This window comes from Petromyzon marinus, chromosome 53 (assembly GCF_048934315.1).
Source record: "Petromyzon marinus isolate PM22_M1 ecotype Great Lakes invasive population chromosome 53, UKy_Petmar_22M1.pri1.0, whole genome shotgun sequence".
Taxonomy (NCBI): domain Eukaryota; kingdom Metazoa; phylum Chordata; class Hyperoartia; order Petromyzontiformes; family Petromyzontidae; genus Petromyzon; species Petromyzon marinus.
Genome location: NC_133719.1, coordinates 9,028,565 through 9,048,684, shown reverse-complemented (window position 1 = coordinate 9,048,684; position 20,120 = coordinate 9,028,565). Strand labels below are relative to the sequence as shown.

The window sequence follows — 20,120 nt, the reverse complement described above, 5'->3', positions numbered from 1 at the left end:
CGGCTTATCCCCACCTCAACCTCATGCTCACCACACACACACAGACGCAGACAATATAGTCCATGGCCGGTCAGGGTTAACGAATCGGGCCCCACAGCCCCCGACAAAGAGTCACTGGGCGACCACTTAGCCGCTGACGAGCGGCACGACTAAGAAGGATGAGGAGGAGGGCTCGGAGGGGAAATGGAAGCGGAACGCGCACGGCAGGAGCCCGTGACGGCAGGAGCCCGTGACGGCACAGCAACGACGACAATTTCACATCCTGGTGGTCACGCCCAGCAGAGAACCGCGTCAGGAGGAGCGCAGCCCCGCGGCGTGGGCAAGCCTCGGGGTGTCCCCCTCTCCCTCCCCGCTTGATTGCAGCAAACCTGCGATGCCGAGATCCCTCGCGGCAGCTGCAAAAAACAATTGTCAGGGTTGAGCCCCTGCCTAGAGACTGGGAAATGGTGGGGGGGGGGGGGGGGGGGGAGCTGCCAGAAGTGCGAGATGGCCTGGAAGAGGCAGTGCAGCGAGTAGGGTTTAGCGAAACCGTCTGTGGAAGCGTAGCCCTGGTGGGTAAGGTGGGGGGGGGGGGGGTACATTGTCCCCAGCACCGAAATTCGCAGCTGGCCACCGTGTATCAGAGACCGTTCATGAATATGTGGCGAGCTGCACAATCGAGACTCGACCCCGCTCTCGAAATCGCACAACTCAATTTACGTCTTAATGAGGACATCCCCTACGGTCGCAAGGGACGTCCACCACGTAAGCGAAGCTGTTGCGTGCAACTGAGTTGGGGGCAACTGATCGTCTCGGCTATGGACGCGCCTCAAGACCAGCGAATCGTGGATGAGTTGTTGAACGAGCACCCCAGTTAGAATTGCTGTCGTATAGTTAAGTGGAAATACCCGCGACTTCAAAATAGAATTGTAGGCAATCTCGTGAAATATTTAATCAGAATATTTTATCCTGGAGGAATCCGATGAGCTGTAAAGCTCTTTTTTCACAGATGTCCAGTAGATGTCCAATACTATTCGTGGCAGAACGGTTGAAGGCAGTACTGCATGGCTGTAAAAAAATATATATATATTTTGCTTTGTACGATGCAATGCAAGTTTTTCTTTTTAAAGCAGGACGTACCCCTCGAGAATTAACTTCTAATTCTCAGACATAGTCAGCCGCCCGCGGGAGAGAAGTCATTACTTTCAAATGCATTAAGTGTGGATAATTTTAAAATTTGGAAATTTTTAAATAAATACCCGACCTAATTTTGAATGCACGGAATTTTGACAATTTTTTTTCATTCCCGGTGGCTCATTAAGTTTTAGTCCGCGAGTCGATGCAGCTCTCCATTACTCTTGTGATGTCCTCGGAGGCATAAGAAGCCAGGGGTGCAGTGGTGGCCCGCTGGCTCGGGGTCACAGCACGGAGATGACCTTCATTAAGGGCATCCGTGATTAAGCGGGGGTTCTCAAGGGCGGCGAGTTGATGGTTTTTCAGCCCGGCCAACAATGACTACACACACTCACCCCATCACGTTCAAATTGGTTTTCCACTTAACATTTGCTTAATACCGGCTCCAAGCATTCATTTAAAAATAGATTTTTTTTTAATCACGGCCGTGCAGCAAACGTCATTATGTGGAAGGGTAACGCGTGAGAAACGGCAGCGAACCCTCGCGATTATTTGAAGCGAGGTCACGTAAACGACGTCGGAAAGTAGTTCACGGGGATAAAGACGTGCAAGCTCCAAATTTACAGCAGGCGTCAGGATCGGGATCTAACCTTCGAACCCACGACCTCCTGAATACCAGACGAGGTAGTTCACATCTCACCGCCGTGGCGTCCTTTTAGCCTCAAAGATGGGGGGGGGGGGGGGGGGTGGCGGGGGTGTCGATAGGTGGCTGATGAGCTGGCGAATGCCTCGCGACCACCGTCGCCTCGGAATGCACTCGATTGCGTCAGGATCTGTGAAGCCAAGCAGGCGTTGAGAGCCTGCTTGAAAGTCGTCGCATGAGGGGACTGCCGAAGGGGATACCAGGTGTTGTAGGTGTGGGCTGCGAGGGGTGGAGGCAACAGACGGCCGTACACCCGTGGCTTCACACCTCCTCGCGTGCATGCTGGGTTTTCATTTTATTTTCACGTACTCCAGCTTTCCACTCGCGTGGCCAAACATCCCAATGCAGGACGCCCCTTGCCAAGGAGCCTCGAGACTCAGCCACCGGGCTGTTCCGCGTGCGATTAATCGGCATCGTCGTGAATATTTACTGCCACGCTCGCCGTGTCGCTGCCAGAGGTCTCAACGACAAAGTCGGCGGGCAGCATTTGAGGCCCAAGGTGAGTTTGAAAGGTGGCTGGGGGGGGGAGGGGAGTGTCCTTCTTTGAAAATTATCTCTTTGGAGAGAAAGAAAAATAATAACCCCACGCTCCTCGGACCCCCACAGTGCAGCAGCTTGCAGGGTGGACGGTGAGGAAAGTGAAGCTGCCCTTGCCTGCCCTCCTCCTGCTGCTCCCCTTGCCCCAAGAGCTCCCCCTAAGGGCTCACCGCTGTTACTATGGCAATGACCCCCCCCCCCCCTCCATGGGGGGGCGGTGACGGTGGCGGATGGGGGGGGGGTGGGGGGTCAAAGATCTGAACAATAGAGATCTGAACAATAGGCTTACACGCAGGTCCTCTCAGCCAACGACAACATCAGAGTCACTCATCCTCCCCTGTAGCTGTAAGGGGGGGGTACACTGCGGGGGGGGGGTATTACCCCCCCCCCCCACTTTCCTCAACACTTAGTAGATAACAAGAGGACTAGAGCTCCCACTACAAAAATATCAGTGAATGTTTTTTTTTTTTTAAACCTGCCTCCAGCAACCAATCGACCCAATTTGAGAAGTGCAAAGAAACCCCCCTGTCGGTTTTGAGGGCCTTCCCAGGCCATGTAGGTCATGGGAGCTATTCGGACCATAGTCCACGCTGCGTTGAACTTGTTTCGCACCGTACGTAGCCAACCGTGCCAATCTGAACACAAAAGTCAGTTCCAAAAAAATGGGTTTTCAATTTCGATTTAAAAGTGGCATAGCTCCCGGTGCCTCCCTAACATCGGAAAGGGAGAGCGTTCCAGACGGCCGAGGAAGCGCGTCTGAAAGCGCCAAAAGCCGCCGCCGCCGCTGCTGCTGCTGCCGTGAGTGAGGATGCCCGGAGTGTCACGTGATGATGGTCCATGCTTCTTCACAAGATCGGCGAGGTGTCGGGGGCTTACTTCACACGGGCTCGTCAAGCGTCGGTCGCATAGCAGCGATGGATTTCACCTGAACTGCCTATGGCACCTGTTATACTCGGCGGTCGCCTATCCAAAGCAATATGCAGGCTCAAGCTTGCTTAGCTTCCGATATCTGACGAGGGCGGGCATATGCCGGGCGACATGGACAGAGGCAGCGTCAAGTTACGGATGTGTTCTTGTATTTACGCATCATTTATGCTGTTGACATGTGGCATGTTAATACGTATTTTTTTCATCCCCCCACCCCACCCACCTCCCGGCCACCTCCCCCCGCGTCCATCGGCAGCCAAGAACCAGAACCACGGAGACGGAGCGGTGAAATCGGTTCGCGTGCAGGTGTGCTCCTGTGTCTTCTTCTTTCGAGCATCGCAAGAGGCGGCAGCGGCTTGGGATTGACCTTCATCCAGCAGTGGAGTGACCCTCGCTGATTATGATCGTGATGATGACAATGAAGACGATCACCATCACCAGTCGTCGGCAGACTCGTTCCACCTATCGCTGGCTGCACTGCCTCCCAACACGAGCACCTCCCCAGCTCCTCCCACTTCCCCCCCTCCCCTCCCCAGCACCCCCCTCCCCAGTCCCCCCCCACCAGTCCCCCCCACCCCCCAACAGTGTCCGCACGCGCCACCCGGTCAGGGAATGTATCACGCGGTCCGGGCTCTCTCTGTGACATTATTTATTTATCTCCCCATTTCTCTTCCCCATCGCTTTCTCCCCTTTGTATTTTCAAATCCGCATTCGGAAATCGTCCGGGGCATTGGCATTTACTGAGAAATTGCACGGGGGAGCTCGCGGAAACAATGGACTAACGTGGGGCCCACAGTTCCCCCCCCCCCCCCGAAGTCAAGGGGACGAGCGGCCAGAAAGAGACCCGTGCTTGCTCGGCGGTTGATTTTTTTTATATTTTGTTGACCACCACGCCACGCAATGTTCCCGTGGCATCTCGTCTCGTTTGGGTTTCGCTTCTGCACGTCTAACCTATTTCGCGCCATATGTAGCCAACCGCGCTAAATCGGAGGTGCGGGCTAATCGCTGCTTCTGCGGGTTACCCGTGAGTTTCAACTCGGGCTTAACGATTTGGGGAAAATATCTAATTGCGATTTTTTCTGACAGATATTGCGATTTGATTTGCGACTACAAATGTTTTAAGTCAAGCTTCAGTTCAATAGTCACCGTGTAATAGATTTAAAACATGTCATGGATCATTACCACCTGATACCATCAAAATATGAACTGCCCTATCTATTTTAATGCACGGATGAGAACTTAAACGATATTAATTGCTTCCAACATGTATTTTATTAAAATGTTTACATTGAAATAGAACAATCAAACATATAACAATTGTTAAGTTAAATAAATTAAGTTATCAAAATAAAAAAATTCCAATAAAGTAATGGGACTTTTCAAATCGCATCCTTTGCAATTTGCTAATCGCATTGTTTCAAATTGCGATTTAGATTTGAAATCGATTAATCGTTCAGCCCTAGTTTCAACCGCCTATGCTGCTGAGTGGAAAGGATCAGCAACAGGTTGGACTTGCAAATCCCTCCACCAACCCGCTGCCGCCTCTGTCCACCCGACAGCATTAATGGGTTTCCACCAAAGTCCATCGGCAGGTCGCGTGTAGTCGTGGTCTAAAAGGTGAGGGCACTTGACGCATCTTCAAAGACAACGGGCCAGTGTGGAAGAGTAGGCCGAATACTGCGCCACCCCCTACCCCACCCCCTGCCACACCCCCTGCTACACCCCCGACCCCACCCCCTGCTACACCCCCGACCCCACCCCCGACCCCATCCCCTACCCCACCCCCGACCCCACCCCCTACCCCACCCCCTACCCCACCCCTACCCCACCCCCTGCCACACCCCCTGCCACACCCCCTGCCACACGCCCTGCCACACCCCCTGCCACACCCCCTGCCACACCCCCGACCCCACCCCCGACCCCACCCCCTACCCCACCACCTAATCTCACCCCTCCCCCTACCACACCCACTAACCCCACCCTCTACCCCACCCCTATCCCCTAACCTCACCCCACCCCCTAACCACCCCCTACCCCACCCCCCTTCCCCCTTCCCCACCCCCACCCCCCAAGTTTAGTTTTGGAGCAGCCATCATTCTCCCCCCCCTCCCTTATTATCCAATTCTCATTAGCTGCAACATTGCTTCACGTGGATTTTGAAGACAAAAAAAAATCCCCCTTTTCCCCCAGGACTTCAGAAAATTCTCTACGTCTACATTTCGCGTGAGAATGGAGCCGGGGGTTTTTATTACAATTTGTACTTTGAAGTCGACGGGGTATGAACAATTTTGCTCGTCGTCCGCATGTTTAGACCCCGCGCTGAGAATCATTCCGGTGTGGCCACAGCGAAGCGGTGAGAGAGGCGGCAGCAGCAGCAGCAGCAGAAGCAGCAAGAAGACGAAGAATAATTAAAGAAAAACGTCGCATTCCGTTTGCCTTAATGACACACTCGGGTGCTCCGTGAGAATATTTGATTGAATCACCATCTGGAGTCATTCTCTGTCCACTCCTGGATGTGGGCATAGTAAGTCCTCGCTTAACGCATGTTCACCTAAAGCGTTTTCGCCGCAACGCGGTTCTTTTCTATCGGAGAACACTTTTCGCGCAACGCAGGAACGCGCCCGTTATGATGCAGAATGCGCTCCGTTCAAATGTGAGCCGGCATCGTCACTTCCGGTCAAACAACCCCCCCTCCCCCCCCCCCATGAATTGTTCACACGGTATTGATGAGGCCTACATCCAGCAGTGGATTGACAAAGGGCTGAAATCTATTGTGCGTATTCATTGAGTCCAAAAGGCCAACGTTACAGCAATGCTTTCAATCACTTGTTTATTTGCAATAAATGTAAAAAAAAACTTTTCCGTAAACTCGTCTCATTTTTTACCGTCAAAATTCACTCACAAGGGCTCCCAGTTGGCATCGCTGTGTACTGAAATTGCAATAAAAGTCGATAAGCTTTGTAAAAAAAAAAACTTTTAACAGCAGCCCTGCGTATGGCCTACATCCCTTCTTTGATCACCTCCTGAGGATTATTTCTATAGCGGGGTAACGTTTCTTTATATATTTTTTATCGAATTTTGTAATTTTCCTCCACCACAGCTGCATATATCGCCATTGAGCCATTGGCATCGGGCCACATACGTTTCTGGGTACAATCCCCGTTCGAATTATCTCGCAAAAGGAGCGGCGATCGCCGATCCCGCTTCTGACATCTCTTCGCGAGCGACCTTTGTCAAAAGCAAACGCCTCCCCCCCCCCCCCCGTTCCTCGTGAAAGAACCGACGACGCAGAAGATCCCCCCCCACTTGCTTCAAATCTTCCCACCACCAACACTCTGGGCCACAAGCCCAGAACCGCATCATCCACAGTGCACAACCCGTGTCAGCAGCAGCAGCTGATGATGATGATGCACAAATGGCACGTTAAAAAACAAACTCCCTGGCAGTGTGTGTGTGTGACGACTGTTCTCCCCAACCGTACCTATATAAAGCCACAACAGCAGAGCATTATTTCTCACCTGATGACGGAAAGCTTGTGTTGCGACCAAAACGTCGTGTTCTATTATTATGTTTTCTATCTACGTGACTTTACCGAAAGAACCAGAGAGCATGGATTCCTGCTGTCACGAAGGCTTCAAATCAAGATTGTAACAACGAATCAATGCCCGAGGAGGAGGAGGAGGAGCGGGTGGAGCAGGAGGCATCCATCCTAACCGCAGCGATGATTCACCACTCCGCTGACGCCTGACCAGCCATCATCAGGCTCAACCACCTCATTCTTGTTTCTCTGCATCTCCAGCAGCCACACAGCGAAGAGGTGATGACATTTGGTGTCCGCAGCGGATGGAGGAACTTTCTGAGCCGCTCTGCACGTGTGAGTGATTGTCCATGGCGTGGCAGCCAACTCGACATTTGAACTCTTGCAGCTGGGAAATGTAGGCAAATTAAGGGCAGAACGCAAATTTAATGTGATTGGGTTTGTGTGTGCGCAGTCACTGACAACCTGCACTTCCTTTGAATGGCTCCCTCCGTCGCCAGCCAGCCAGCCAGCCAGCCAAACTTTTCAGAAAATAACACAATAGAATTGATGACCAAGGAGAGACCATCAATTCGCTGCACTTGAGATCTCAGCTCAGAGTGCAATTTATTACTTGGGCATTGTTCATTTTTACACAAATGTTGTATATATAATTATTTTAAAACATCACTTTAACTTTTTCTTTTATCAACCTCTGCCAGACATTGTCTACACGTTTTTTTGTCCGCATTCCGTGTCATTTCCTCCTCCTAAAAAAAAAGTCGGACAAGAATCAATTACAGTTGATTGATGAAATCCTTTTAAGCTCATTAATTTAACCGCAGGTATTTCCCCCATAACTGACGTGCTAACGCGTCACATTTTTGTTCATATTATCAGACGCTGTGCAGTGAGTGGGTCATTTTATGTTTCCACGTACTGTATAACCACCCGTATATACACATATTATGAATATTCATAAATAAAAACAATAACATATTTGTCCATCTATGAATGCGTCTTCCCGTGCACGCATCACGTCAGTCTGTCCACAGTAGTTGAGTACCTTTGAAAGTCCAGAGTTGAACAAAGTTGCTTTACGAACGGAAGGACTAAGCAGAGCATCCGGCATCGATCGTGAGATGCGTACAACCTTTGACCTCGATCCAATACCGCTGAGCATTAAAAAAAAAATTGCCACCGAGGTATTCTCAAGGGGGCTTAATAAATACACAAGCTATCTTCCGATACGTCTACATTTAAAATAATATTTCGTTACAAAAAAAAAGTCACTTGACAGTTGTTGCACAGGTAATGACAACATAAACATAAATCATGATTGAACCTACATTTTAGGTTAACGTGTGTGTAGGAGGGGGAGGGGGGTGGCACGAGTAGGGGGGGGGGGGGGTCGCGGGGGGGGGTATGGGTGTTTTGGGGTGGAGGATGGGGAAGGGTAGCAACCGATGTCCTCTTTGCTTGCCATGGCTCATCTTACCTTCTAAGCCAGTGATGTTGGGAAGCCCTCTTCTCGAACGACCGAGCCAGCAGGAAACTGCTCGACTGTTTGCTCGCCCCGCGACCAGCCACCCGCTGAAGCCTCCACGCGCCAACAAATGTCAGTTCGAGCAATGCCAAACCATTCAACGTCCCTCCAATCCTTTTTACGGCGTTTCGCAAATGCGTCGTCGCTTCAATTCAATTCAATGCCGCCGCCGCTGCCGCCGCCCGAGTTTCGTCGCCTCAACGCCACACGCGCTCGCGTCGCTGACAGCATCATCCGGGCCCTTCTCGTTGTTATCTGTCGCCTCTCTCAGCCACCGCCTCCGCCCGCCCTGCACACGAACCACTTTGCGCCCCGCATCAAGAAATGTGTGCTCCTCTACCGTAGAGTACAATGTATTATTTACGGACGATATTTTGGTGACTTGGGGGGTGGGGGGGGGTGGTGAAATGTGCTTCGATTTCCGTAGCTTCGATGTTCGTCTCACATTTCAGGAACGCATCCACCCACGTAAGGCTGGGTATTACAGCACGTGTCCAGCGCGGTAACGAGATGTTAACTCTCTCGCCTGGTATGCAGGAGGTCGTGGGTTCGATCTGGACCCTGACTGCTGTATATATCGAGTGTGCGTGTCTCTCTCTCTCTCCCCCCGTGGTAGCGTGTGTTTTTTTTTTCTCCGGGTCCTCCGGATATCCCCTCCACATTTCCAATCGATATGTGCTTAAGAGTATTTGGCTGCTATACATTTCCACGTGATAAGCCACTTCATTGGGCTATCGTTTTGCGGGCAGGTCGATTCTGAAAAAGAGCGAAGTAACTCAGTGGGACTTACCCAGTAAAATCATCATCATGATCCATGGGCAAGATAGCACCCGTATGTGTCCACTGCACTTTTTTGTTATTTGATTCCACTTCCCTCTGTCTTGTGCCAATATATTCAAGTAGTGGACACATCTTTCTGGCACCGATCTATTATGTCGTCGTCGTCGTCAAGCGATTAGTAAATTCGCTGTCACCGGGCAAATCGCTCCCGAGGCCTAAAGTCTAAGCACGAGGCTCCTCTACGCCACGTGGACATCCATCCGCTGGCGACCATCGTCTATAAACACGCCGAACACATTCCCGCCGATCACAGCCCCAATCCCCGGGCCTCCCTCCTCCCGCGGCAGTCCAGCGTCCAATTATTCATCTTGACATAATTACTGAATAATTAATGGAGTAATTTGAAGGGGGATGATGACATTTAGTGCGCCGAGTGCCCCTTTAAGCGGCTGCTACGGCAAGGGAGGCCCCCCTTTTTGCGTGCGTTCCACTGCATCACGAGCTTGGCGTTTTGGTGTTTTCCAAGCGAGTGTTACGCGACGGATGTGCACTCTAAAATCTAAAAGCCTTAGGGTTCTATTTTGTACTTTTTTACAGAAAGGTAATGGCCAACTGAGCTGTATAGACATTTTTTTTTCCGTAGCGACCCGGCTGGTACAAATGATAGCTCAACGAAGTGAACAATCACGTGGCATTTTCTCGCAGTCGAATACTCACATCGCGTGTTGCTAAATGTGGAGGGAAAATCAGGAGGAACCGGGAAAAAAATTCACGCGAACACGGGGAGCGAGAGAGAGAGAACGTGAAAACTCCAAATATACAGCAGGCATCATGGTCGCGATCGAACCCACGACCTCCTGTGTACCACGCGAAGGAGTTAACATCGCGCTAATGCGGCGCCTTGAAAGCCGACCCAATCTGCTTTTGTCAAATTGTCAAAGCACTGGAGCATCCATGCTCATCTCCTATTGGCAGCCCGGAGTCGGTGGTGGAAATTACACATTCCTATGGCAGAGGTGAGTTTGTTTACAGGATAACTACTGTTTACTAGCCGTCCCCCCCTCCCCCACTCCCAAAAAATTGGTGCTAATTTTATCAACCCCGGAGGAATGATGGGATGAGTCAGAAAACCCACCAACCAGGATTTGGAAACGCAACCTTTGGTCTGCAAGCCGCCGGTATCGTCGGTTGAGCCGGACGGCCGGCATCAGCTTCACCCACCACCCCCTCTCGTTGCGGCTGTACTATTTGCGTGACAAACAACAACAAAAATCCTTCGCACGGTGACCTTCACAGCTACGTTGAAGACACAGGCTCAAGTCGGGCCGCGTTTGCGCAGTAATTTTGATTTCGAAGAGTGACTGGTGACCGTTGCTGCATGGTGCGCGTGTGGGCGCAGCATGTCCTCTTCCAGTCGAAGCCCGCATATGCCCACAGTGCCAACGATTTTAACGCGGTTTAACATTACAGTACGCTTTGATACACACACACACACGCGCGCAGTGGTAAGCGCACCGCGCCACGCTACTTAGCTGGAGAGCCGAGTTTGATTCCTGATTGTGGCCAACATTCTGCACTGACAAGCGTTGCCAATTGTGGTCAAAGAATGTGCAGGGCTTACACAGCATGGGGAGGTCTTCATCAAGCAGTGGATTGACAAAGTATAATACAGAAACAGCAATGTAGTATCTGTACTATCATAAGTGTCAGCAGCAGCCACGATTAAAACGCACGTTGATTCTAAATGTGGAGGGGAAAACCGGAGGACCCGGAGAAAAATGCACACGACCACAGAGAGAGACGCAAACTCCAAATATACAACAGCAGGCGTCAGGGTCTGGATCGAACCCACGACCTCCTGTACACCAAGCGAGGTAGTTAACATCTCCTAGCCACCGTGATAATGATGAGAGAGAGAGACACTGCAAACTTCAAATAAACAACAGGCGTCAGGGTCGGGATCGAACCCACGACCTCCTTCCTGTATATCAGGCGAGAGAGTTAACGTCTCCTAGCCACCGCAGCTTCCGAGCTCCGACGAGATAGGACGCATTCAAGGTGATTAGGTCATAGTTATTGCCATTTCTCAGCATTCATAGGATATTAAAGGCACATCTTGGTAAATATTTAATTACACTCAATCAATCCTAATGCTAATTGCATGCATGGGAGCGGTGGCAGGCGAGGAGTGAAAACGCATCCCAGGAGGAGAACAGCCGCGGAGATGGAGCGATGGAATCGGTTCACGCGCAGGTGCCGGGAGGATTGTCACATGTCGTAGAATCGTGAGAGGCAGCTGGCAGCGGATTGGGAGAGGCCTTCATCCAACAGTGAATTGACCACGGCTGACGGAGATAACGATGATGACGATGTACACTGTATGGGTGCATCCGATTGCAAATTCACACCGAAAAAAAAACGTAACAATTTTGGTATCATTCTTGAAGCCAAATTAACCACACGTTTGAAGTGCAAAAGTAAATAGGAATATGCAAAGTGGCTTTTTTAGTTTTATTTGCATTATTATTATTCATAGACCAATTTCCTTTGCCAGGCAAACAAGCAAAATGCCAGCTAAAATAAAAATAAAATTAGCCACGGGCTTACACGCCTTACATTTTAATATTGGATTTCCTTTCTCCAACTCGTTCGTGCGTGCCAAGTGTCACGGGCCAGTTATTGACAACCCAATGTAATAACCACCGGACCCTCGCTTAGATCCACTGTCACCGTTCTGCCTCTCTCGTCCGGAGCAACAAAATCGCCGAGCCACGGAACAGAGAGAGAGGAAGGGAGAGAGGCGCCGGCACTCGCTCACGGGTTCCGCAGCGCACACGACGAATTAAGTTCGATTCCCGACCACGGCTAAACAGCTCGTGACGCAGTCGTACAGATGTTAACTCCCTCGTGCCCGGTATACAGGAGGTCGTGGGTTAGACCCCCCGACCCTGACGCCTGCTCTATATTTGGAGTTTACGTGTCTCTCTCATCATCATCATCACGGTGGCTGGGAGATGTTAACTCCCTCGCTGGTTATACAGGAGGTCGTGGGATCGATCTCAAACCCTGATGCCTGCTATATATTTGGAGTTTACGTCTCTCTCTCTCTCACTGTGGCCCGCGTGGATTTTTCCTCCGGCTCCTCCAGTGTTTCCCTCCACATTTAGAAACGTGCGATTCGAGTATTTAGGCTGCTATACGTAATTATCCACGTGGTAAGCCACTTCGTTGAGCGATCATTTGCGATAGCCAAGTCGCTTCTGGAAAGAAAAAAAAACAGCTGTGCAGCAGCTCAGTGGGCCTTACTTGGTAAGATTAAATAAAATGGTTCAAAACAGTATCAGACGATCCTCTTGATCCGCTCCCTTAGGCGCATACAACAAAGGTGACCGGGCGTAGTGCTGGGCCACGCCCCACACTCGTTGGCCGTGCCGACCTTCATTAGGTGTTCGCTGACAGCACTTGCTCCGACAGCCTGGGGATTTTTGTCTTTGTACCAAATGGCGTAGAACGGCGCCAATTTCACAATAATGTACAGCGTGCGTGCGTGCGTGCATCTCGAATAGAGCCCGGGCTTTATTCGCCGGAGTCAAATCACTCGCCGTCTCTACGGCACGTTGGGGGTGTGTGTGTGTGTAACAATCATCGGGCGCGTGAAGCGTGCGACGACTTAAACGCGCGCACTTGCAGCGAGATGATCGGTACGCGTGCCAAGGCGTGGGCTACCGTTGCGGGCCGCAAGCAAATTGACCGCATGAGCTCCCTCTGGTGGAGGCTCTTCCGCCAAGTGGTGGCGTGAGCGAGCCATTGCAGGGCTGCGCCTTTGCCATTTTTTTTTTACCTTTTGTCCGTTGCCTTTGCAAATCGCACCGCTGAGCCAAGACGCAAGCGGCAAGAGGTCTCCCGTAAGCAGCCTTGACGCAGCGATGGGCTCTGCACTCAAGCGTGGATGCCGATGCAATTCGCTGTGGTACGGTGGGAGAGCGGTGCACCTCGAACCCCAGCGAGCAGGCGGCATTTTGCATTGCTCCGACCCTTTTGCCCGCCACGGTTCGAATCCTACAAATTTAAACCGGCGCGCGGGACCTCCCTCTAGGTCTACTCAGCCTTTAAATAAACGCGTGATGAATTGCGTGCAGCATCGTCAAATGGGGAGACAAAGACGGACACCGCCGCGTCCATTGCTTTGACCACACTGCCCATTCGTGTACGAATGCGGCTTCAATAGGTGCTCGCTAATCGCGTTTCTCCAGTCTGTTGATGGTTCTACGTGGTGACACGGCGGTCGCTGCGTCAGCGTTTTGGTTTTGTGAGCGGAGGCTGAGCGAGACGCGCGCGATGGACACGGCAACCCCCTCAAATGCGATTCTCGACCACGGCTATCGCGATCAGTGTGGCGAGTGGTGTCAGATGCGCTCTTCAATCGGACCTCTCCCCTAGGTCCGCTCAGCCTTAAAATTCGCACTTTGTGCGGTAGGTAAAACAAAAGCAAAGCGGGGGGAGGGGGGGAGACAAAGGCGTTTCCGACCTTAATAATAATAGGTGCTCGCTAACAGTACTTGCTCCCTGCTTGATGACTAACGAGCGATGCAGTGGGCTGTGAAGTATGGGGGGGGATACCCCCAAACTGCCGGATTGGATGTCTCCAGGAGAGAATTCGTGCGTTCGCGCGCGTGTGTGCGTGCGTGTGTGCTTGTGCGCGTGCGTGTGTGCACGCCGATGTGACTGTGTGTGAACAGGCGTACGCCAATTGTGTTGGCGTGCGCGCGGACGTGTACGCGAATCGCCACGTGTACGCGCGGGTGCGGACACGTGGCGATTGTGCTGGCGTGCGTGCGCGCGTGCGGGGAGCGGTGGTGCAACGGTTGGGGCCGCTGCGCGACAAATCTGGCGACTCCCGAATTGTCGCTCGCGGCCAACACCGGTGACGATTATCTGAACTGGAACTGGATCTCTTCCCCCCCCCCTTAGGTCGACTCAGCCTCAAACGAGTACCCGGTGCGATGTGTAATCATCGCCGCTGGGGAGGCAAAGGCGGCCGGGCGTGGTGCTGGCCACCCACCCCCTCGTGTGCCGAACCAGACTTCACAGGTGCTCGCTAACGGCACTTGCCCCAACAGTCTGTTAAGGCTATACGGGGGATATTTGTCTTTATATTTGTGTACAGCATAACCGCTGTGCTACGAAACCCAACGACCCGTGTTCGATTCCCATTCACGGCCAACACCACTAACGATGATCTGAACCGGACCTGGGCCTCCCCCTAGGTCGATTAAGCCTTAAATGAATACCTGCTATTGGTGCATACGACATCCACAATCGTCACCATGATCATTGTCGAAGACAAAGGCGGTCGCGCGCGGCGTCTGGATCAACCACAACCTCGTGCCCTTATAAATAGCTACTCGCTTCGGAGATCCTTAACCCACCGGTCCCGTATGCAGGTAACCCTAAACCGAGATCATCCTCGTAGTGCATTGACCAACCACGTGCATTGATCGTGCCACAACATCGCATGACGGCGTGCCAGACAATCGTCTTGCGCACGATACTCGTGGCCGAGTTCTCGTGACGCGTTTCCCAGGAGGGTCCTGGCCACACGGGGATGTGCTTGGCCAATCATCTACCGAGCAGGGATCCAAGACACACGGAGGGAAGCTCCCAACACCAGCCCGTGCGACAGGGTGAACCGACACTCGCAAAGCTCCGCACAGATCCGATGAAGATTCCCCATTGCCGCGTTGTCACGCGCTGCCCTTGGCTACCTCGCATCCCAGATCCGACTATGCGCTGTAATTCCCACATCGTCTCCCATCCAAGTCATAACCTGGGCTCCACAATTCCCGATTAACTTCCGAGATCCAGCGATAACATGCACGCGGGGCGTTGTGGTTGTAGAGGCACTGCGGTGTGTACTGAACGTACTGTCAGTGGGCTGTACTGTCAGTGGGCTGTACTGTCAGTGGGCTGTACTGTCAGTGGGCTGTACTGTCAGTGGGCTGTACTGTCAGTGGGCTGTACTGTGAGCGGGCTGTACTGTGAGCGGGCTGTACTGTGAGCGGGCTGTACTGTGAGTGGGCTGTACTGTCAGTCGGCTGTACTGTCAGTGGGCTGTACTGTCAGTGGGCTGTACTGTCAGTGGGCTGTACTGTCAGTGGGCTGTACTGTGAGCGGGCTGTACTGTCAGTGGGCTGTACTGTCAGTGGGCTGTGCTGTCAGTCGGCTGTACTGTCAGTCGGCTGTACTGTCAATGGGCTGTACTGTCAGTGGTCTGTACTGTCAGTGGGCTGTGCTGTCAGTCGGCTGTACTATCTGTATTCTGTACTGTGAGCGGGCTGTACTGTCAGTGGGCTGTGCTGTCAGTGGGCTCTGCTGTCAGTCGGCTGTACTGTCAGTCGGCTGTACTGTCAGTCGGCTGTACTGTCAATGGGCTGTACTGTGAGCGGGCTGTACTGTCTGTATTCTGTACTGTGAGCGGGCTGTACTGTCTGTATTCTGTACTGTGAGCGTGCTGAACTGCGAGTGGGCTGTACTGTCAGTAGCCTGTCCTCCTTTGCGTAATAATCTGTGCGTGTGCTACGAGACTGGCCCGCTTTAAGTTCGATTCCAGACCGCGGCTGTAAGAATCAGTTTGGCAGGCGGTATCAGAAACGGGGTTTCTCTTTCTTCTTTCCGAAGCATCTCCTCGCCAGGCGTCAGGGATTCCCAAAAAAACAAAGCGAAGACCCCGGTGATAGAGAGGTGGCGTGCGCGTTTCATCAGCGGCGGGGTCGGTGAAAGAAGAGAGGCAAAGGTGGGCGGGTCGTGGCACGTGCCGTAGCCAACACCATTTGGGGGGCGCGAATCTCAAACGGATTGAGGAGCCCCCGTGTTGGACAATCCTCAATCAGTCGCGCTGGAGGTGATCATTGTGCGCGGCACGTGTTGTTGTTGTTGGCGGTGGTGGTGGTTGTGGTTGTCACAAGGCCCACTCCCCCTCACCCCCCCCCCCCCGTTGTTGTGCAGGCGAGTGCGGCACAATGTGCGTCTCGTGTCTCTGCGCCGCCGTGTACGTCTGTCGCCGTGTGTGTATGTGTGTATGTTTGTGTGTTTGTGTGTGTGTGTCCGTGCGGCGAACCGAGTTCCATTCCGCCAGCCCACGGCCAATACCAAGTGACGATTATCCGAACCCGGTCCTGGGCCTCCTCTAGGTCGACTCAGCCTCAATTGAGTACCTGGTGCGATGTGTAAAGACATTGGCACTCGGGGAGACAAAGGCGGCCGGGCGTGGTGTTGGCCACCCAAACCCTTCGCGGTTTCGTGGCGGCCTTAAATAGGTGCTCGCTAACAGCATTCGCCCAAACGGCATGTTAAATGCTATACGGGAGGGTAGGCAATTGCCTTGATCCGTGTGTGTATCTGCGCATTGCCTGGATCAGGCGCGTCGTGCCAGCACTCGAGTGCGCGCACACACACAGACGACAAAGATCTCCCGTAGAGGCTTAACAGACTGTTGGAACAAGTGCTGTCAGCGAGTAGCACCTATGAAGGCCAGCACGGCACACGAGGGGGTGGGTGGCCTGCGCCACGCCCGGTCGGATTTGTCTTCCCCGTGGCGACGTTTACTACACACCGCACCCAGGTACTCATTTGAGGCTGAGCCGACCTAGGGGAGGCCCGTGACCTGTTCAGATAATCGTAACCGGTGTTGGCCGTGAGCGTGGAATCTAACTCGTTTCGCCAGGTTCGTAGCGCCAATATTAGAAATGAACCTGCTCGCTTAATCGCTCACTCGCTCCACTCAGCTCACTCAGCTCACTCACGTTGACGCAGCGATGCACTTTGCCGATCCTGACGCCGTCATCTGGGCTTGACCACCTGAATGTGAAATTGCAGTCGTTGCCCTGCATCTCAACATGAAGCCGTACGACAATAGGAAGAACGCCTCACTCGCACCGCTCACTCACTCGCCACGAGGAGCCGCAACTCACCCCGAGAGCGCAGGGAGGAGGGCGAATGCGCTGCGGTGAGCGGCCCGCGGTGCTTGCCCCCGACGATGATTTTGTGGATCGACACTGCCCCGTACAGCTCGCACTCGGCTGCCCCCAGAGCCAGACACAGCACGGCGAGGGGCAGCAGCAGCAGCCGCGGCAGAGGCGGCGGCGTCGAGGAAGTGGAGGGCAGCTGCCGGGGCAGCATGGTCCACGGAGAAGTGGGAGGCATGTCGTCGTCGATGTAATGGTATTATTATTATTATTCTCGAGGCTGTGTGAGCCGTGGGACCCTGTCACCATGGTCTGCAAGGGGGCATCACCAACACCTCGCGCGCCTGCCCACCATCTTCTCCCGCGGGAACAAGGGGGGACACAAACGCAACTCCGAGCGACTCGGATGACGGCGGCGAGCGACGATCTGTAAATTCGCTCTCGGATTATCCCTCGGATCTTGTTTGCTTGCCGTCTTGAACGCCCCGTTCGTGAGCGGGTCACCCACAATGGATGTTGGTCGCCGTGGTTTAGGGGCTCGGCTGGAGGATGAGACGCAAACTTGCGTTGCACGCGCCGGGCGCAGCGTCCAGTGTGGCCGGGTGCCTCGCGCTTTCAGCTGCGAGCACGGGAATTGAATTTCAAGTCGACGCGAAAAAAAGTTGATCGTGACAAAAATCGCCAAGAAGTGGCGACGCCTCGCCCGCTGTTGCGCCGAGTTGATCTCGGGCCGGAGGAACCGGGTGACGGCAGCTGCGGCGGCGATGATGATGATGATGATGGTGTTAGCAGGTGGACTGCCAAGCGCTGTGATGTCCCATGCCTCTGATACTGCGTCTCGCTCGCGGGGATCACGAGCGCATTGCCTTGCGTAAGGGCAGCAGCAGCAGTAGCAGCAGTAGCAGCAGCAGTAGCAGCAACAGGCCACGCGAAAACCCAGCCAGCAAACGCCGTCTTCCGCCGCAGCCACCACCACCAAACAGTGGCGGCTCCCTCGCAGTTATTACTCGACACAAATCCGCGACCAGAGGAGTGCTTGCGCTGGATGGGGGAAGGGGTGGCTGGGTGGTTGGGCAGGTTTGCGTGTCGAGGCGTGGGTTGTGTGGGTGGGGTGGGGGTAGAGAGGGAGTGGAGGGGAGGTAGCGGGGTGGGTGGGAGGTGAGATGCTTGGGAGGGAATTGGTGGGCAGGAGGGAGGGAGGGAGAGAGGGGAAGGGAGTGACAGATCGAGAGAGAGAGGAGCGGCTCAATTCAACGCAGCGCTCGTTCGCCTTCTCTCTCTCTCTCTCTCCCACACCGTCCCCCCCACTCGCCTCGCTCATGCAAATGCGACGCAGCCAGTCGAGGGGAAGGCGGTGATGCGCCCGGTCCGTTCGCCGAGAGGTTCCCCCCCCCCCCCCGCCGGCACGAACGAGGACGTGGTGGGGGGTAGGTCGGGGGAGAGAGGGAGGCGGTGGGGTGGTGGGGGGTACGTTGTGGTGGTGGGGGGTAGGTGGGGGGAGAGAGGGAGGCGGTGGGGTGGTGGGGGGTACGTTGTGGTGGTGGGGGGTATGTGGGGGGAGAGAGAGGCGGTGGGGGTGGTGGGGGGCACGTTGTGGTGGTGGGAGGTAGGTGGGGGGAGAGAGAGAGGCGGTGGGGGTGGTGGGGGTGGTGGGTAAATTTGGACAGCCAGGAATGATCGTGAAATGCGGCTCCGCTTCTATCCGTGCGGGGCCGAGCAATGGGCATGCATATTAGGGGGCTGTTAAAATACTAATGCCGTAACTCATGAAATAATCTGCCGTGAAAATCTCCCCGAGTCCCCCACTTCCCTTCCCTCCGCTGCCGAATTTCCCCGCCAGTGTTTTACGAGCCAGACATCTCCCCCCCCCCCCCCCAATCCACCAGCACTCCCCACCAACCAACCAACCACCCTCCGCTACCACCAGGAAACAACAACAACACAACAACAACAACACAACAACTACCGCTTACTCTCAACTACTGCCCCCCTCCCCCAAGCCTCCGCCCCACTCCCAATTATATTCTTGGTCTCTTCCGGGCAGCGTGGAAGAGTAGGCCAAATAACCCCTCTTCTGTGGAGGGAGCTCTCAAGAGCCGTGTGCCGGTCTTAATAATAGGGCTCGCTAACAGCACTTGGCCCAACGGTCTAAGGCTGCGAGAGGTGTCTATAGGGCATAATAATAATGATGATGGTATCGGTGAGAGCTGATATCGCCTGCGTGCCTGCGTGCACTCGAGTGCACTCACGCTTCCCGCTTGCTCGCGTCCGACCGTCCGTCCGTCTTGCATCCGTCCGTCCAATCTCTCCGTCCAATCTCTCCGTTCGACCGCCTTGTCTGTCTGTCTGTCCCTCTGTCCATCCATCTCTCAGTCCCTTCCCTCCGTTCTTGCGTATGTCCTTACGCGTGTCCGCCAATCTGTCTGTCCTTCCATTCGTTCTTCTCTCCGTCCGTCTGTCCATCTCTCCATCCGTCCGTCCGCCCGTCTCTCCACCCCTTGTCCCACGCGTTCTTCTGCCCGCCCGTCCGCCCGCCCGCCCGTTGCGCCACTGACCCAGACACCCGCTTTCCCCCGGAATTCGCGCGCGACCAAGTCGATCACTTCTGAGCCCATTGCCATGAAATAACGACATTACACACGCGGGTGCGGAGCGCTCCCTCGCATTCATCATCATCATCATCAGGCCGGGGAGACGGCGCGCCGCTGACTTACCCTTCTCCTATCCCTGCTTCCTTACACCCCCCCCCCCCCACCAGGACCCCCCCCCCCCCGCGCCTCCGCTCCACCCCCACACGCACGAAAACGGGGATACTCATTACTATAATTAAGCCATTCACCCAAAGTCCCGCATCGCTGGCAACGAATCGTGGGCCTGGAGTGAGTGCGAATGGGGCCTGGGTTTTGTTGTTGGCTTTCATTCACGGATTTAACCCCCTTCTTGTTTGAGGGGGGGGGGGGAGGCGTGCATCGGGACCTCGTGGCGTAACACATGCATCCCTCTTTCCCATCGTCCTCGCGGTGTGGCTTCAGG

General features: G+C 53.9%; 1 protein-coding gene across 1 annotated transcript in view; it reads right to left on the bottom strand.

Moving 5' to 3' along the window:
- LOC116954021 (neurexin-1-beta-like) overlaps positions 1–18,346 on the bottom strand; it is a 558,784-nt gene extending 540,438 nt beyond the window's left edge. The window contains exon 1 of the mRNA XM_032974412.2: positions 17,094–18,346. Coding sequence (XP_032830303.1) covers positions 17,094–17,325 — 232 coding nt within the window. The 5' untranslated portion in view covers positions 17,326–18,346. The remainder of the gene's footprint in view (positions 1–17,093) is intronic.
- Positions 18,347–20,120: the final 1,774 nt, after the last annotated feature.